Genomic DNA, 21,178 nt, shown 5'->3' on the forward strand with positions numbered 1-21,178 from the left:
ATGTATACACTGTGGAATGATTATATATGTTTACGTTGAGGAATGATTACATCATTGTAGAATGATTATGTATACATTGAGGAATGATTACATTATTATATATACATTGTGGGATGATTATATCAAGCTAACATAGCTATCACCCCATATACTTATCATTTTTTGATTATATAAAGCTAACACATTAGCTTGATCACTTCATATATATTTTTTTAAATAGATCATTTAAAATCTATTCTTTTAATAATGTTGAAATATACATTAACTGTGGTCACCAGACTGTGCAATAGATCTTGAAAATTTATTTCTGCTTTCTCACTGAAACTGTGCACCCTTTGGTCAACATCTCCTCAATCCCCCCACCCCTCAAGCCTGTGGTAACCACCATTCTACTCTCTAATTCCATAAGTTCCACTTTTTAAAATTCCACAAATAAGTGAATACAGTATTTGTCTTTCTGTGCCTGGCTTATGTCACTTAACCTAATGTCCTCCAGGCTTCTCCAAGTTGTTGCAAATGACAGCATTTCCTTCTTTTTCAGAGCTGAAAAATATTCCATATACACACACATACACCACATATTCTTTATCCACTCATTCACTGACAGGCACTCAGGTTGCTTCCATATCTCAGCTATTGTGAATAATGCCGCAATGAACATGCAGGTACAGATCTTTCTTCAACATTCTGATTTCAATTCATTCAGATACCCAGAAGTGGGATTGTTGGATCATATGGTAATTCTATTTTTAGTTTTTTGAGGAACTTCCACACTGTTGTATGGCTATACCAATTTTTATTTTTATTAGCAGCATACAAGGGTTCTCCATATCCTCACCAACACTTATCTTCCATCTTTTTGATAACACCCACTCTAGCAGGTATGAGGTGATATCTCAATGTGATTTTAATATGCATTTCCCTGATTAGTAATGTTGAACATTTTCTCAGAAGCCTGTTGGCCATCTGTATATCTTTAAAAAATGTCTATTCAAGTCCTTTGCCCATTTTTAAATCAAGTTGGTTTCTTGCTATTGAGTTGTTTGAATTCTTTACATATTTTGGATATTAACCCCTTATCAGATGTGCGGTTTGCGAATACTTTCTACCACTCTGTGAGTTGTCTCTTCACTCTGGTAATGTTTCCTTTGCTGTGGAGAAGCTTTTTAGTTTGATGCAATCACATTTGTCTATTTTTGCTTTTATTGCCTGTGCTTTTGGGGTCATATCCAAAAAAAATCATTGCCCAGACCAATATCGTGTATCATTTCCCTTATGTTTTCTTTTAGTAGTTTACAGTTTGAGATCATACATTTAAAGTCTTTAAACTATTTTGAGTTGATTTTAAATATATGGTGTGCGATAAGGGTCCAATTCCATTCTTCTGCATGTAGATATCCACTTTTCTCAGCACCATTTATTGAAAGACTGTCCATTGTGTATATTTTTCAAGTCCGTGTCAAAGGCATTGAGTCATATTTCCTCTCAAATAAGTAAAAGTATATGTATTTTGAACTTTCACATAAATTGACAAAACCATAGGCTATTTTATCTGTCTAGCTTTCTTCCTAAAATTTTAAGGTAATTTTTAAAAACTACACTAGAGTAGATCCTAGAAAATTCGCTTGGAGGGACCTGGACCATTCAAACAAATGTGTTCTTTTGATAAGACTGTCCATTTGGTTACAAGGCTAACCATGAAACTGGTTAACTCACATAGGCCTATATTATGAGCAAAACGAAGCAATTTCAATTAACTTGGATTTAGGTACAAACACTAAGCCTGAGGACTAGAGGATCTGAGGTGCCCAGTGTCCAAACCTGCAGACTAGGTGTGTTGCTCTAATACCCACATGGCCCAGTGAGGGGATCCGTCCCTTCCCTGACTAGACCAGGTGGACACACCACCCCCTGGGGACCACAGGCTACCAGGATGATGCTCCCTACTCCCCCACTGTCAGTAAGAGATGTTCTCAGCCAGGGGTTACTGCCAATCTCCAACTTGTATTAATCTTTCCCTCAATCCCGATCGGGGAGGAAGTTTGCTTTCTTACACATATGTAACAAATTTGTGTTTGCTATATAAGGACAGAGGAGAAGAACTTCACTTAGCTCTACCTCTGGAACTAAGATATAGGAAATGAGCCTTTTAAGCATGCTAAAACAAAACTAAAAATCAAAATGAAGAAAATTAGAATCTATAAAATTAAGATGTCAAATTGTATCTATCATGTCTTGCTCTCTACTGTAGCTAGAGTGGAAGAACATGGGCAACATTTCTTAAAAACTACTACCTATTCCTAAGGCTGTAAAGGCAACATCGACTCAAATTTCTCGCAGTCATTCTTCCACCAGAAAAGAATAACAGGAAAAGATAGAAACCTCCCCAACTGATCTTCATAAGTCTTAGACCAAATGCTGAATGTTTATTAAATGCCTGCATTTCCAGTAAATGAAAGTTAGCCACTTCTTGGCAAAAGGAGAACCAGAGAAGCCCTTTAGTTCTACTGACTTGGGACCTGCACACGGTTTACAAGGATAAGCCTTCGGTTCAGGTACACTTCATTGGAGCCAGGCTTAAATTAATTTCCCCTTTAAACTACTACAAATCAGCTTCAAAAAATGTCTTCCTGACAAGTATAGATACTTTAGTCAGAAGGTTCGCTTATTCCTGACTCTGCCCACCCAATAAAGCTTGGTAATAATTCTCCTCATTTATAAAGCTTTTACTGCCAATGTCATGAGTGCTTTATAATTGTGTTATCACTCCCATGAGAAACTCTCTACTCAGGTAGAGAAACATTGAAAAGTTAGGCAATTCTCTAAAACACAAGCTATATGCAGAAGTATAAGGTATATTTTTGACTCTTTCTACCATGCTTGGTTTGCTAGACCAACTAACATCCTTTATATTGATAAAACATCAGCTCACTCTCTGAGTTGCAGATCAGATAAGATAGACTTTGGAATATGTTGGACAAAGTCTGGCATCTAAATCACTGAGGGTTAAAGGCTGGTTAAAGTACAGATTGCCAGGGCCTCTGTCCACACTTAAATGAAGCCCCAAGAGGCTGGGCCAAGGAATTAGCTCCATTAACAAGTGTTGCAGATAATTGCTAGGCAAATTAAATTTGAGGAGCATTGCTTCAGAAAAACAAAATTTTATTTAGTCAAGGAGGGACTTATGTAGCTGTTCAGAAAGAAGCCTAGGATTGTCTTATAAAGTATCCACCTACGTTTCTTCCTCTCCAAAACAAAGCAAAAAATCGCATAACGTCAAAATGCACTGTTTAAGCTGAAATTGTACAATACATGTCTTCACTGAGTCCAGGGTGAAAATTTCTATCACTGATCTTACCACCAAACTAGATCTCAATCATTGCATGATAGTATTAAAACACAGTATTTTTATAACCTATCTGAAAAATGCAAATAGTTAAAACCATGGTTTGCTTATCCACTTAATGTCCAATTCAGAAAGTCTCAAATGTTAAGTATTTCATATTATATAAGCGAAAGGACAGCATATGAAGTAAATTTCAGTTTCGTCATAAGCATCACTTATCTTCAGAATTTAGCTGAAGCAAATTACACAGTTTCTGTTACTTACAGTGGAACATGATTTACTTATATTCACAGACTGTGCTCATGTCATTCTCAGTTTTCCTGAGAACAGTTCCATGTTCATGTCTGTATATACAATTATATTTTTAATGTGACGAATGATGGATAATAGCTGGCTCATGTGGCCAGGACAAAGATTTCCCTAGACAGCTCTTCCTTGTCAATACAGATGACAGAAGAAAATGTGCCCTGGGGGGAAAAAGAGGACCTTCTGTGGATTTTCAGTGAGGAAAAAGTCGATGAAAGGAAAAGAGCTTGGGAAGGAAATTAAAGTATCAGCAATCACTATTCTCACATTTTTACAGAGTAAATAGCAATGTAACATGGAGAGAAGTGAAGCTTCCTAGTACTTGGTATTTAGGACATGACCTTCAGGCCTGGCATGGTATTCCACTCACCAACCAAACCCACCTCTTCCTTTTATAAAAAAGAAAAGAAAAAGGACAATGAGGCTGAGAGAAGAAAGTGACTTATCAGAGGTAAAACAGCCAGTGAAGAAGTCAAATTTCCTGACTATGCTCCCAGGACTGCAAAATTTTGGTAGAAGACCATGTTTACTAGACTGAAGAATTTCACAACTTTATAAAAACAGCATATGGCAAGGATTCTTGTTCTTAAGGAATATTTTATTACATAAGAGAGTTGATTTTAGCCATTAAACAGCTTTCCATTTAATTATGTGATCATCTAATATTTCCTTAAATATTTTAAAACATCTACAGATTGCTATTACTTTGCACCTTAGGGGCATAAAGAGAAGCAGTCAGAGAATTATAAGTTCTAAAAATAAATTACAGATAATCCCCCTCCCCACCCTTACCCATGCACCCCTAAATGTAAACCTTTATTCAAATATACAGAATTAGTCAGATACAAGGCCTTAAGTGGATGCATGTTCTGTTTAGGGTACTTGGTAATTAGCATAATGGCCCCTTGGGCCCTGCCTCTGAATGCTGGGTGGCATATATCATATGTCCATGCACGAAGCGGTTCCCACTCACCAGAGAACCAAGAACAAAGGAGCTGGCAGGCTTCATGGGAGAAGTTGCCCAGTCAACTGTGTATTAAAGACACCCATTAGTTGCCTCAATCAGCTAATTAGCTCAAACAAATATGAAACCTAAATCATTAAATAAAGTGGCCCTGATTGCATTGGTGACTTCTGATTTGCTGTCACTAACCTAGCAGGGTATGAACAGGGTAGTTCTACCCAAAACAAAAAACTATCCACACTGGGAAAATGGAATGGGATGGGACTTAATTTTTATCAAAGTTGAGCCCTGCCAGGAAGTTTTACTGATTAAAAAAAAAGGGGAGGGGGAATGCCAGGGAGACCTCTGTGTTTATGCTTTGAAATTTAAATCAATTTAAATATAAATTGCTCTCCCTTTTTGTCATTATGAGAAAGAAATAAAACATGGGTTTCAGATCTCCGGTGTGCAAATGGTCATTAACTTTCATTTGACCTTGGGTGTAGATCTCATATTGGATTTACGCACAGGGTACACTCATTATACTCATCTAGTTTCCTCGCAGAAAACACGTTCCCAGGAGCTGCAATGCCGGAAGCTGCTTCTTAGCTCTCAACTACAAAACTTGATTCTCCCTTGAATGCCTCTCTCCCGCCTCTCTGCTCAACATCTCAGGAAACTGTTTCTCAAGGCTTAGAAATGTGTTTAAAACATGAGCAATGACAAGTAGGACTCTCAACAGTATAAAATCATTGTCCTGGACACCAGACCAGAAAGGAACCTGCTCTGTGTGCCATGATGTTACTGGGACAGGGATCATCAATGTTCAGTTCTCTTTCCTGGTACCTAATTCTCTATAATAGGAACAACTTCCCATTTAGAATCATTTAGTTACCTTTGTCTATTGAGCTTTATACGTGTTACACACCCTCACTGAAGTGCCCTGCAGCATGTTTTCAAACACCAAAACCTCAAAAACCTTGTATTCTGAAGTATGCTTTGCTGTGGTCATTAATTATTCACCTCCTTGGCAAATTAGGTTTACTTACTATCTTAATGGACATGAGGATGAAAAAGAAAATCATCTCGCCTTGTTTTCTAACTTTCTTAATTCTAAACAATTCTCAGGGTTAAAGGAATCTAACTTCCTATACTCAATACTCTCACATCTCTTGCTATTCAGGAGAAATCTATGCAAAGGGCTATTTTCTTTTATAGTATGCCATTGAATAGTTATTTATCATTTTGACTCAATAGCTCTAATTACAAAAGACAGTGTCACAGGATTTTTTTTTAAAGGCAATTTTCTTTGTATCCCAGTGGGAGATTAGGAAAAATTTACAAAGCATCTGCTGCATGCATTTTCAATTATTCCCGGGTTTTACCAGTGCTATTACTCTCTTGACGGTAAGAATTTTACATTTTCAAATATCTTTTAAGTTTACACTGCATTGAGAATTACTGTTTCAAGACTCTTATTTTATGTCATTTAAAAGTAAAGGAAGATACAACCTGTCAACCACTGAATTGATCTCTGCTCAACAAGAACATGGCACAGGTGGAGACGGGATGTACAAAATCTGTCAGCAAGCAGGGACAGAGGAACTGTCTCTAGAAATGTTAGAACAAGGAGTTATTATAGCACCAGAGAAGGAAGGAGATTTTACCAACTTCAACAATCAGCCTGGTGTTAGGCAAAGCTGTCTCTTTTAGGGAAAACATCCTAGATCAATCAATCAGGAAGACAAGAAGGTTGTGTTGGATATTTTAGGGGAAAATACATCCTACTTCTTTCTTCTTGGTTGAAAAATGCCAAACAACACATTCAGTGGGGTTAGAGTTTGGACCGGTGCTGACCACGAATGAGGGTGATGCACAGCCCGAGGAGGTGGCAAGGAAAAGAAAAGGACAAACACAAACCACGTGGAAAAATCAATGCTGAGAGAACACAGGTGCATCCTTTGAGCACAGGCTGTGACAGTCTCGGGAAAATTTAAATAGTTGAAAACATCCCTAAAAATAAGCATAATCTCTTAATTACGTAAAATATAGCCAACAGACTTCTGTTATAAAGTAGTACTTTTCAGCTTTAACATTCATTATTAGAGCACTCAGAGATTAGATGGAAAAGTCATTCAAGAGACCATCACTATAGCTTTTTGTTTTAAGAGGATTTAATTTTTTTCAATAAAAAATGACACATTATCCAAAAGGTAAAAGGAATTTGAGATAGCAATAATTATACTAGCAAGTGAGCCTGTCTTTGCTGGCCCTTAATTTTATTATTAACAGCTACTCTAAAATCCCATTTGTCATGCATTCTCCTAAATATGAGCTATGTGTTTCCAAAAGGCTCAGGGTAAATTCAAATATGGTGTTACATTAAAAGAAAATTCTGCCAACTAAAAATAAAAAGTAAAAATTTTAGAGGACCATAAAAGTAGATGCCCTTCCACAGGTTTTTTTTTTCTTCTAAATGTGGAAAAGGAAAAGCCTTATTCTCTAATGTTAAAAATAGTTAATCAATCTATACCATTTCTCATGACAAAGCAACGTGAATATCTTTTCTCTGGAATATTCTGCTCTGAAATAGAATATGTCTTTTCAGTTGTGTCCACTGACCTCAAACTTCACAAATGCCTCGCTTCAGAGAGTCCTGCCAATATATGATTTCCCCAAATCACACATACACATACTTAAGAAGGGTGCTTAAAACCACTAAATTTTCTTAAAATGTGTTACTGGTGACCAGTGATTGTTATTAACAGTAGATCCAGAAAGCTGGGACTTTAACTAGACTACCAGGGTGATTAAAAAAAAAAAAAAAACACCCTCAAATAGCCTAACAGGTCTACCATGATTAGCAGATCCAGGGGTTGCCTACCTGAATGTTTTACCTGGAGTTCAATGTTGTAGCAAATAATAGTAACCATATTTGGTGGTTGAAACCATATACCCAATACAAATGCCTACTTAAGCTTGGATGTAGGATTCAAAGATGATAAAACAAACAAGAAGATCTGTAAGGTAAGAAAAAACAATTTAATGCAAAACGCTAGCTTCTCTCTCATTCTTCCTAGCCTCTTAAAAATAATGTTTTAAAAAAGCTAAAACTAGGCCAGGTGTGGTGGCTCACACCTATAATTCTGGACTCTGGGAGGCCAAAGCGGTAGGATCACTTGAGCTTGGGAGTTCGAGACTAGCCTGAACAAGAGCAAGATCCAGTCTCTACTAAAAATAGAAAAATTAGCGGGGCATTCTGGCACATGCCTATAGTCTGAGCTACTCGGGAGGCTGAAGCAGGAGGATTGCTTAAGCCCAGAAGATTGAGGTTGCGGTGAGCTACGATGACACCACTGCACTCTACCCAGGGCGACAGAGTGAGGCTCAATCTATCAATAAATCAATTAATAAGCTAAAATTAAACACAATAAGCTAAACCATTTTACAGAACTTTATATTATATACATTTTATATATAGAAATAATAAAAGAATAATAAAACATCTTTGTATACAAATAATACTTTAACCTGAATTCTTGAACAGTTTATCCTAGAAAGAAGGAAAAAAATGTTGAAACCCACGACTTGAAGAGTTTATGGGTTTTCACTAAATACTTTTTCATTTCCAGGCACAAAAGTAGAAAACAAGAATGAATGCCTTTTCATAAATCACATCTTTATTCTCATAATCCTGAAAATTACTAACCAAGAGTGGGAGCATAGCTGGAAACAATGGGCATCCGATGTTGGAAAACCTGGATTCGCATTGTGGCTGCAGACTTTTAGCCTGTGTGATCACGGAGTGGCACTCCCTCCCCTCAATCTCAAGATTGGGACAGTGCAAACAATTCCTCCTGCAGCTGTTCATCTTTCTGTGGGTGTCCTCTGCAGAGCCACGTGTCTTGCGTGGGGCTGAGTTGACCCCTCCACCTCCCCCCTGCCATTGTCCTGCTGCTCCAGAGGTGAGCACTGCATCCTGACAAACAGCTCCCCTACCTGGGATTCTGCTGTGGCTCCCCGGACATCTCTCTGCCAAGACGCTTAAACTCCAGATTCCCCTGAGCCAATAAATTCCCTTTTTGGTTTTCAGTTTGTTTTTCTACCATGTACACCTGCAAGAATCCTGAACAAAATAGTCCCAAGGTTGTGACTAAGGGGAATGAAGGTAAAAGTGAAAATACTGTTATAATTAAACATTATAGCTTGGAGGAATCACTGAGGTTACCAGATTCTACGCCAGCCCCCCAAAAATACAAATTGAAATCACATAGCCAAGATCACAAAGACATTTAATGGCAAAAACAGAGCCAGGAACCCCTTCCTCCCTTTCCAAATTTTAATATCCCAGGTACCTCAGTTTTAAAACATTTAACTAGCTACTAGCTATGGGCTAAGGACAAAGAGTGAAATTTAAAAACTGCCAAGGAGATTTTCGGCTTTCCAGAAATAGAAGCCCACCGTGGCACAAATTTCATGTGATCTAAAGTTAATGAGAGCTAAAATGCTTTGGCTGTGGATTTCCCAGAAAAGGGAATAACACATCTTCCAAGACATTAATGAGCTAACATTAGCAGGAGAATAAGCAATCCAACAAACAGAAAGAAGTGTAAGGATATCTGTGCAAATTTTTGTAAATCTCATGAAGACTTAAAATGTTATTCACATCCACTAATGTTAGTTCTCAGAGGAGAAAACTGAAAACTGTTCAAAGGCACATCCTAATGGCCTCTTAGAAAACTACAACAAAATGGATTTTTTAATAAGCTAGAGCTTTGAATCATTTATAGGACCTACATTGATTGGAAACTACTTTTATTTCTATTTGTACGGTGGGCTGAAACCAAAACTTTTTCTTTAAACTAATGCTCATTTTAATAACTCTTTGCAGTTAGACATAAATCTGGCAGGACCACCTGAGCCCTAATTAACAGTTTTACTGCAAGACATAGATTTAGGGTAATCAATTCCTTCTGTCAAGCTCCAGATGTGTCAACTATCATTTTAATACTTTTTTCTTAGATGTATACCAGCTTATTTTTCTTCTCCCTTTAAAAAAAAAAAAACAAAAAAACACCTCAACATAAAAAACAAAAAGCGTACATAGAAAGCACCATTCTGCAGCTGGAACTCTATTTAATTAAGGCCATGGTTAATGGTTCTGCAGTTTATCACCTCCTAACTTCACAATAATAAGGTTACCTTTTTCTGATAGCCATTGACTCAATAATGCATTCTATTTATGAAACATATGCTATGATTTAAAAACAGCAGGGGCCACGCTTGTCCTTGCTCACTAGTGTATCCTCTGTGCCTTACACTGCACACCTAGCACATAGTAGGTGCCCAGCTAGAATTTGATAAAGGAATGAATGAATATAGTATCTATGATTCAGGCTCTATTTTACCTTGCCATTATTATTTTTCATCCACTTTCAATGCCAACTCAAGGATTGAGAATGTAGGATGAAACAGGTGGGTATCTCTAATATTTCCATATTTGGATTCTTTGGATTCATGGTAATATATACCATGTTCGTTATTTTTGACCCTAGATTGGCTCCCAACTTTGTTGTGGTTTGGGAGGTCTGAGAAAGAAATGTCTGTTTTTTTCCCAAGACAATCTACTTTATTTGTTACTTTTCTAATCTGAAAACATATTTAATTAAAGTTAGGGGCAACATAAGAATGCCAACTATCATTGATATTATTCAACCTTATATTTCAGGGCTCTAATTAATGAAGTAATATGGAAAAAAGAGTTCATATGGATTGATAAGATAGAGATAAAATAGGCATCACTGATAGATATTGAGTTTGTCCATGTAGAAAATCCAAGATAATTTTAAAACGAGCTATTGGAATTCCTTTGAGTTCCACACATTTACAAGACACAAAATCAAGAGTTCTCATACAGAAAAAAAAAAGCCAACTAGAGGAAATAATAGATATAGATATTGATAAACTGATTCTGAGGTTTATTTGGAGAGGGACAAGACTCAAGATAGTCAACACGATGTCGAAAGAGAAGAGCAAAGTTGGAGGACTGACATTACCTGATTCCAACACTTACCATAAAGCTTTATTGTATTGGTAAAAGAATAGACAAATAGATCAATGGAAAAGCATACAGAGTCCAGAAATAGACCCAAACAAATAGAGCCAATTGAATCTTTGACAAAAATCTATGAACAAAGGCAATATGATGGGGAAAAGATTGTCATTGTCTTTTCAACAAATGGTACTGAAACAACCAGACATCTACATGCAAAAAAAAAAGAAAAAATGAACCTAGGCACAGACCTTATACCTTTTGCAAAAATGAATTTGAAATGGATCACAGACCTAAATGCAAAACACAAAATTATAAAACTCCTAGTTGATAACAGAAGAGAAAATCTAGATGACCTTGCGTTTGGCAGTGACTTTTTAGATACAACACCAAAGGCATGATCTATAAGAGAAATAATTTGTAAGCTAGACTTCATTAAAATAAAGAAACTTCTGTTTTGCAAAGACACTGTAAAGAGAATGAGAAAACAAGCCACAGAGAGAAAATATTTGCAAAAGACCTATCTGATAAAGGGCCATTTCCAAAATATACAAACAACTCTAAAACTCAACAGAAAATGAATAAGCCAACTAAAAAATTGGCAAAAGACCTGAACAGACACCTGACTGAAGAAGATATACAGATAAGCACATAAAAAGATGCTCAATATCATATGTCATTAGGGAATTGTGAATTAAAACAATGAGCTATCAATGCACACGTTAGCATAGCCAAAATCCAGAATACTGACAATACTAAATGCTGGTAAGAATGTGGTGCAACAGGAATGCTCATTCATTGCTGGTGGGAATGCAAAATAGTACAACTGCTTTGGAAGACAACTTAGCGGTTTCTAACAAAATTTAACATACTTTTACCACATGATCTAGCAATCAAACTCCTTGCTATTTACTTAAATGAGCTGAAAACTAATATCAACACAAAAACCTGCATATAGATGTTTACAGAAGCTTTACTTATAATGGCCAAAACTTGAAAGCAACCAAGATATCCTTCAGTAGGTGAATGGATAAATAAACTGTAGTATATCCAGACAATGAAATATTATTCAGCACTAAAAAGAAATAAACTATCACACCATGAAAGAAGCCAGTTGGAAAAGACTACATGCAGTATTATTCCAAAACGTACAACATCAAGAGTGAAGCCTTATGTAAACTATGGACTGTGGGTGATAATGTGTCAATGTAGATTCGTTGACTGTTACAAATGTACCACTCTGACTTGAGATTTTGATAGTGGGAAACTGTGCATGTGTAGGGCAGAGGGCATACAGGAACTCTCTGTACATTCAATTTTACTATCAACTAAAACTGCTCTAAAAAAATACAGTCTATTTTTAAAAAAAGAAGTTTCATGAATGACCAAGACCGAGGAACCATGACATAATGAGATGAGGACAACTTAAAAAAAAAAAAGGTAATAGAAAAAATAGCTCATTTATAATCGTAACCAAAACTGCAAGGTACCTAAAAAACAATTCAAACAAAAAACATGTAAGATATTTATAGAGAAACATATCCTAGGTTTGTGGATGGCAACACATTATCTCAAAAGTGTCAGATTTATGTAATGATCTATAAACTGAATATGTGTTTTAAAAAATCCCTTTGGGATCTTCATGGAATGTGACAAATTAAAACGATGAAGAGAACAAGAAAAGTAAGAAGAGACTTGCCTTACCCACCCCAACTACCCCCAAAAGTCTCAATATAAACCTTTGGTAATTAAAACAGGATAATGTAGGCACAGGGATTGGTAAACAGATCAATGGAATACAGACACCAGAAATAAATCCAAGCACAGCATACATTAAACTTCATATATGACAGAGTTAGCATTATAGATCAGTGAGCAAAGAATACAATGGATGCTGCTGGGTTAACTGGCTTAACATAAGTAAAACATAAAACTTGATCTCTACCTCACACCATATACATAAATAAATTTCAGATGACTTAAAGTCTTAAATGTGAAAAACAAAACTTTAACACTGTTCACACCTAGCTATTGACCTAGCTATCCTACTTTTAGTAATTTATTATAAGGAAATATTAATAATAGGGAAAGATATATTACTTATAATGGAAAAAAATTTAAAAACCCAAACGTACAACCAAGAATTAAATAAATTGCCTAGTATGTACCTTTAATAAAAATGATGATGCAAATTTATATTATTGACATTAATCCTATAAAGAGTGGATTTTATATATAACTATGGTAATCAACACTGTGGTGTTGGTGGATACTAACAGATTTTGTTCAATGGAACAGAACAGAGATCCTAGAAATATACCCACATAAATGTGCCCACATGATTTCTGACAAAGGTATAAAACAATTCAATGGAAGAAAGATGGTCTTTTCAACTAATGGTGCTGGATCAATTATACATTTATAGGCAAAAACAGACAAAAAACCCCAGAACCTTGACCTACACCTTATATCAAAACTAATTCAAAATGGATCACGAAGTTACATGTAAAACAAAAAACTATAAAACTTTCAGGAGAAAAAAAGATATAAGAGAAAATCTTTAGGATCCAGAGCAGGCAAAGAGTTTTTAACCCAAAGACAAACAAAATTCCATTAAAAATTAATAAACTGGACTTCATCAAAATTAAAAACCTTTGCTCTGTCAAAGACTGTTGAGAGGATAAAAAAGACAAGCTATAGACTGGGAGAAAATATTTGCCAACCACATATTGACAAAAAACTAGTACCTACGTTATATAAAGAACTCTTAAAACTCAACAGTAAAAAAATCCCAAACAATCCAATTAAAAAATGGGCAAAAGATATTAACAATCATTTCCCCAAAGACAACATTCAGATGGCAAAATAAGCACATGAAAATTTGTTGGACATCATTAGCCATCAGGGAAATGCAAATTAAAACTGTAATGAGCTATCACTACACACCTATCAGAATGGCTAAAATAGAAAAAAAGTGATTATGTCAAATTCAGGCAAGGATTCAGAGAACCTGGATCACTTTTAGATTGCTAGAGAGAGTGTAAAATGACATAGCAACTCTGGAAAACAATTTAGCTGTTTCTCAAACAACTAAACATGCAGCTACCATACAACCCAGCAATTATAGTCCTAGATATTTATTCCAGGGAAATGAAGACTTAGGCTCACACACAAAAAAACCCCTATACACAAATATTTGTAGCAGCTTCATTTGTAAAATACTAGGAACAACCCACAGGGCCTTCAATGGATGGATGGTTAAAAGTACTATGGTACATTCATACCATTTAATACTTTTCAGCAATAAAAAGGAACGAACTATCGATACACAAAACAATCTGAGTGAATCTTCAGAAAATCATGCCAGGTGAAAAAAGGCAGTTCCACAAGGTTACATACTGTTTGACTCTACTTGTATAATATTTTATAAATGACAGAAATAAAAAACTGAGTAACGATTGCCAGGGGTTAAGAATGGAATAGAGGTAGATAGAAAGCCAGTGTAGTTATAAAGGAGCAACATGAGTGAACCTTGTAGTGATGGAAACATTAACATCCTACTTGTGATACTGTATTATAGTAACTACAAAATGTTACTATTGGGAGAACTTGGGTAAAAGGTACTCCGGATTTGTTTGTGTTATTTATTACAACTGTGTGTAAATCTATAATACAATTATCTCAAAAGAACACATATGAGATAATCCCACTTTTATAAAATATGCATGTTAATACATAACATCTAATATATGCATAATAGAAAAATGTCTGGAAATATATACAACAAAAGAGTATTTGTGGTTTCTATGTTGGTGAGATGATACATGATTTTTCAATTTTTTGTCTACACATTCATGTATTTCAAAAGTGTTTTTCAATGAGCATGCTCTACTATAACAGTGAAAAAAAATGAAGCTATTTTCATCCTGAAAAAGAGAATACAAGCTACCATATACAATTTTTTTCACTGAACATTTTACTAGATTAATTTTTTCTAAACGTCATTTTAAAAGTTGTTTAATATTCCATCCCATCAATCTATCAATTTTACCATTTCCATATGGTGGGGACTTAAGGATTGTTACCACTTTCTTCATGCTAAAAAAAAAGGCAACAAAATAGATATTTTCTATCTTAATCATCACATGCATCTCTGATTATGTCCTATAGTCAGACCTCTAGCCATAGAGTTATTAGGTCATAGAGTTAGGGACACTGGAATATATCAAACAATTGCTTTCCTAAATAACTATGAATTTATGTCCCGTCATTAGTACATGAGTGTGAGATCACTTCACTTTGTCCCTGACAAGCTGCCAAAATTGTATTCACATTCCAAGTTCCATAGATCAAATAAGCAAGGAAAACATATGCTAATCTCATACGGTGACATCAAGGCAAAATAACATTGACTTCACACCAATCTTTTATTTGTACAACCTAACACGTATGGGTCTTACTCACTCACCTTTCTTTCCCTTCACCTCCAGAATGTTCAAACTTCTTAGTCTGACATCAAAACCTACCTCTGTCCGCCTCGTCCACTTGCCTCCAGCCACGCTTGCCACCTTGCTGCCTCTCCAACCCATCTGATGTAACGCCTCTGCCCAAAGGCTCTTGTGCACATCCACAAGGCTCACTCCCACACTGCCTTCAGGTCTTGGCTCAAATGTCCCCCTGTCAGAGGCCTTCCCATCCCACTCTGTGTAAAGCAGCCACACCCTTCTCCAGCTTCCCTGTCTGTATTGACTTGTTCTGTCTTTCTCTGGCAATGACACACTGTAAGTTTTTGATTACTTCCCTGCCTTGTTCTGAAACTTTAAAAAATCATATCCTATACTCCAAGGCACTGCCACCCCAACTTGTACAGACTATATATTTTGTCTGCTTATCGTGACAAGAATCAAGAGCAGCTCCAGCACAATTTATTTCTAGGCCCTCCCTCCTACAAACTTTTTTTAGAGTTGCATTTTGTGATAAATAATAATTGTACATATTTATTGAGTAGATGTGATATTTTGATATATGCAAATAATATGTAGTGATCAAATCAGGGTAATTGGGATATCTGTCTCCTCAAACACTTATTCCTTTGTTTTAAGAACATTCCAAATCTTCTCTTCTAGCTATTTTGAAATAAACGATAATTTATTGATATTTATACTCACCCTACTATGCTATTGAGCACTAGAACTTACTCCTTTTATCTAGCTGCATTTTTGTACCCATTAACCAACCTCTCTTTATGCAACCCCATCCCCCACTCCCACACCCGGGTAACCATCATTCTATACTCTATCTGTATGAAAACAACTTTTCTAGTGCCTACATGAGAGTGAGAACATGTGATCTGTTTCTTTCTGTGCCTGGCTTATGTCATTTAACATAATGTCCTCCAGGTTCATCCATGTTGTTGCAAATGACAGAATGCCATGCTTTTTTATGGCTGAATAGTATTCTATTGTTTATATATACCACATTTCTTTATCCATTCATCTCTTGATGGACACTTGGGTTGATATCAGATCTTAGCTATTGTGAAAACTGCTGCAATAAACATGGGAGTGCAGATATCTCTTCAATATACAGATTTCCTTTATTTTGGATATACTCCCAGCAGTGGAGTTGCTGGATCATATTGATAGTTTTATTTTTAGTTTTTTTAAGGAAACTCCATACTGTTTTCCATAGTGGCTGTACTAATTTATGTTCCCACCAGCAGTGTATATGAGAGCTCCCCTCTCTCCATATCCTCAACAGCATCTGTTATGTTTTGTCTTTTTGATAATAGCCATTGTAACTGAGATGAGCTGCTGCCTGATTGTGGTTTTGATCTGCATTTCCTTCCTACGATCTTTATATTGATGTCCTTTCTCCATGTTGGCTTCCACCTCTGCAAATATAATGCTGTTCACTGAGAAGCCCTGTGCATGCCGCCCTCTGCTCAACACCCCAGATTGCTGTTCTGTGCATCCTCCTCTCCACCACCTTTACAACATCCAGTCTCTGTGTCCTCAAAATCCGCCAAACCAACAAAGAGAGTAGAGTGAATATAATAAGCTAATTTGCACCAAGGTGTGTTTGACTGAAATAGTAACTAACAGAAATGCAACTTCTTAAGAGTTTATAACTGGAAAAACAAAGATGTAGAATATATGGTTCATTCTTGAGATATTTCTGTTCCATTTATTTCTTCAAGTTTCGTTATCATTTTGATTTTGTCACAGTCTTTCCACCTGAAAAGTCTTATTCTAGTTTAACATTATCCAAGAAGTAATTCCCTTCTGATTTTCATTCCACTCAGCCCTGACCTCTTCCCTCTGAACAGAGAGGAACAGCAAAGGATGTCTCCTTCTGACATTCCTACTCTCTAAATCAAGCATTTTTCTACTTCAGTGAGTCTCCATTTCATATTGAATTCCATCAGGGTATGTTCTTTTCTCCTTTAAAATTTATTTGAAAGCCCCCTTTTCCTTTCCACGTATTCCACAGATTATATCCTATAGGTATGAGGAATCAGACCCATAAATCAGTCCTATGAAAAATCTTTGCTTTGAAACATCATTAAACAAATTATTTTTAGAAGAAACTACTTTGAGATTAAAAAAAAATAGCCTTAAAAAAAGACCAACTCTATAGTATTCATTGTCCTCTGTCATTAAGATACATAACACAAGGTGGTTTGCTTGTTTTTATCATGTACTTAGATCCTTTTCATAGTTGCAGTGGACTACATATTTTTAATTTTAAATTTCATTTTTTCTTGAAATCTAGGATAAATTAGAGCCAAACAGTGAAATTTTACCTTACAGAACTATATAAAACATCCTGTGCTATTTCAGTGGTAGAATAAATGATCTTAAAAACAAATGGTGATACTTCTTTGCATTCTACACCATAGCTTCCTGAGATACACTCAACTGCACACTACCAGATGATATGAGAAATATCCCCAAAGAATTAAAATCTTCCTCCAGCTCCATAAAAGACTACTCACCAGACTTCCTTGCTTTCAAAGCAATAACAGCTGCAAGCTCTCTCTGCACCTAATAAAATATTAGGGGGAAAATCAAATTAGAAGAAGAAAGAAGTAGCTATCAAAAACAGTACTTTGTTTTTATTAATAGATATACAACTCAAATTAAGAGCTGTCGCAATTAAACCTAGGTTTGTTGCCATCACTTTTTTGGTTTTTGCTTGGTTGGAAAAACCTCAGCATAGGAATTTTAGGCAAAAAATCTAGAATAATTGTCTTGAGTTACCTTTAAAAAAGTTAGATAGTTGTCAAAATGTATACATTGCCAAACATTAGTGTACATGCCACAATGGGAAGTACCTCAAAAACATAACTATGTAACATTCATATATAATGTAAATATGAATTAAATTAAAATATACATGATACTGTAACCCAAATATTAAATGTTATTTATCCCACAAAGATGCTAGTTTATACAGAAATTCTAGGAAAGCTGAGATAGGCAATCCTGGCTCTGCTCAAGCACAATGAACGTTCACCGTCAGCCTGTCAGGTTTACAGCACCCAACTTGCACAACAGGCCACCTAAAAGCAAGTGCCATCAACTCACAGGGCAGGTGAAATGGGAATAGACTAGATGACTTTTAAAACCCTACATGTCTTAAATCCCACTTAGTTGTCCAGAGTTTTTAGTGCTTACACGTCCTCTCACCCTTCCCACTTGGAAGGCTTAAATCCTTCCTTGAAACCATTCTCAAAGGCAAACATGCAGTGACAAAAAAGATAGTCACCTTTAAAGATAACATGAGGATAATCTTTGGGAAATCTATGTTTGGTAGCAATAAAAATTCCATAATGAGAAAGCTCCCTCCGCTTCAGGGCACAGTCCCTCCCTTAGGCTGAGAAGTTTGTGTGCTCAGGTGTTTGGAGGTGGTGATGGTGAGACGTCTGAGAGGGTCATGCCCCTGAATATATTACAGCAATGACACTTTAAAGAAAGGACATGGGAGTTCAAGGTTAAAGTGCAGTTTGCTATTTAAATTAATTTAATTTCTATTCATTTACTGGAAGGTGGGAGTAACAATGTGCTAGATGCCGAGACTCCACCTAGACTGCTTTGCCAAAGGCCAGATATCACCCCTGAAGAAGGCAGCCTGCCCCAGGCACCGTGCTGTCCCTGATGGGCTAGTGTGAATGCTATTTAAAAGTGCACACTCTTGATTTAGCTGATTGATACCGTAAGACTCTCTCTCTCTCAGGAAAACTATAGAATAGTGAGAAGACAATGAGTCCCTCTCCAACCTTGGGAGTCTGGGCTCTGAAAATGCTCACAGCTGGAAAGTTTACAGTTAAAGAACTTACGGGAAAAGAGGTCTGGGGCAAATAGAACTGATGAGCGACCACAGGAAGGGCTTTATAAGTACTTGTGTGTGTACGCAAATAAATAAGAAAGCAACAAAATAAAAATATCAATTATTGCATATTTTATATATTTTAAATTGTTTATAAAGTTTATCACAGCATAATATTACCATCCCTTTTTAGGATTTTCCTCCTTCACAGTGTCACAAATATTTGGGGGTGGGGCAAAGATGCAGATTATAAACATTCACTGGGACCTTGTCAATGGCTTCCCGATGCTAAGAGCTCAAAGTAAAGACACCACCATGGTTCACAGATAGGAAGAAAGCAGAGACGGAGAATGATGCATGAGGTGGATCACTTAATTTGCTCACTGAGGATCAAAAACAGTCATCTCCATCATCCTCTTTCCATTTTCCATATCTGAATTCCCTTTACAGCTGCAGTCCCCAACCCCCAGGCTGAGGACTGGTACCAGTCCAAGGCCTGTTAGGAACTGGGCCACACAGCAGAAGGTAAGCAGTGGGCAAGTAAGCAAAGCTTCATCTGTATTTATAGCTGCTCCCCATCACTTGCATCACAGCAAAAACTCCACCTCCTGTCAGATCAGCCGGCATTAGAATCTCATAAGAGCATAAACCCTACTGTAAACTGCGCATGTGAGGGACCTAAGTTGCAGCTCCTTATGAGAATCTAATGCCTGATGATCTGAGGTGGAGCTGAGGCAGTGACACTGGCACTAGGGAGCGGCTGCAAATACAGATTATCATTAGCAGAGAGGTCTGACTGCACAATAAATGGAATGCACTTGAATCATCCTGAAACCATCCCCTGCATGCTCCTCTCCCCTGTCTGTGAAAAAATTCTCTTCCATGAAACCAGTCTCTGGTGCCAGAAAGGTTGGAGACCACTGTTACATAGGATCCTCGGTCTTTCCTTCTCCAATTAGAAATAATGCTCCAAATATAAATAGCTCAGAAAAGGAAGGTGCTATATTCCCACCTTGGTATAACACTACGTCTCTTCAAAGATTTGATAGGGAAAGAAAGGGAGGAATAGGATGAGCAAGAAAACAATGGAGCATGTTGAAGGCACCAGGAAGGTGAGAGATGTGCAGCAAGAAGAATTTCACAGTTTAATTCAGATGGAACCTAAGTGCCTTTTTGACATAAAATAAATGAGAGTACTCTACTACATGACAGCCTCTGAACCTCTGCAAGTGGGAGGAAATGAGTGTTTTGTGCAGGGTGGGATACAGAATACTTCCATGTTTCTGCCCTAGGAGGGCAAAGATTTTGGACAAAAAACCCAAAAGTAGGTTAGCCTTCCTACAAAACACAAAGGGGAAAGAAAGTGCTGATTAAGCAAAAAACAAATGTGGTGAGATCCCATTATACGCTTCTATAGCATCCCCACACTTCCTTTCTGTTTTTTAAATGCATTAGCAATCATTTAATTAGTCATTTAAAATTGTGGGACTAATGTTTATCTGTTGGCTGGAAGCTCCATGGAGACAGGGACCTGTCTTTTCTTCCCGTTATCCAGGGTAATTGATATCATTCATTCATTGACACATAAGAGGTGGATACAGAGGCACCTCTTAAGAGAATACAAAAAGGACATAGGGGAGAGAAAAACCTCCTGAGGGAGGACAATGAAAATTCAAAGAGAAGGCATTCCCCGGTCATAAGATACTCCCAGTAGAAATCCTCAGAACTTGTTAGAAGGACTCAAAGCCTCCTTTGCAAATAATTGTTATGTTTATATTGAAAACTAAAACTCTGAGCAATTGCATAAACAGAGACTACAATTTTGTTTATGTACTAATAAGGGACCTGTTGGCACTGGAAAAGAAATACCAATTTCAGTGCCAATTGACCTTCAGGTGACTGAGGTCCTGGCTGGCATTCTGACCAAAACCCCCTGAGACACCCTGGGCAGGAACCACCCAGCTAAGATGCTCCTGAATTCCTGACATAATAAATACGTGTTGTTTCAAATCTCTAGATTCTGGGGTAGTTTATTATGCTGAAGAATCCTTTATAGGACAGTGATTTTCCATCTACCTACATATGTCATCAGTTAACCTGAGTGTCTCTCACCATGTCTGAGATGGAACCACCTTCTCAGATTAGGCTCGAGAAATATTTCAAACATAGTAGAACCATGTTCCAATATTGGCCATTGTTT

The 21,178-nt window shown here is 36.7% G+C and overlaps 1 protein-coding gene across 2 annotated transcripts in view; it reads right to left on the reverse strand.

Annotated features, from left to right (window-relative positions):
* Window positions 1-21,178, reverse strand: part of RAPGEF5 (Rap guanine nucleotide exchange factor 5) — a 210,741-nt gene that overhangs the window by 112,902 nt on the left and 76,661 nt on the right. For both annotated transcript variants that reach the window (XM_045564354.1, XM_045564355.1), the window contains one exon: window positions 17,645-17,693. In XM_045564354.1, coding sequence (XP_045420310.1) covers window positions 17,645-17,693 — 49 coding nt within the window. The remainder of the gene's footprint in view (window positions 1-17,644; window positions 17,694-21,178) is intronic.

This window comes from Lemur catta, chromosome 11, assembly GCF_020740605.2.
Source record: "Lemur catta isolate mLemCat1 chromosome 11, mLemCat1.pri, whole genome shotgun sequence".
Lineage (NCBI taxonomy): Eukaryota > Metazoa > Chordata > Mammalia > Primates > Lemuridae > Lemur > Lemur catta.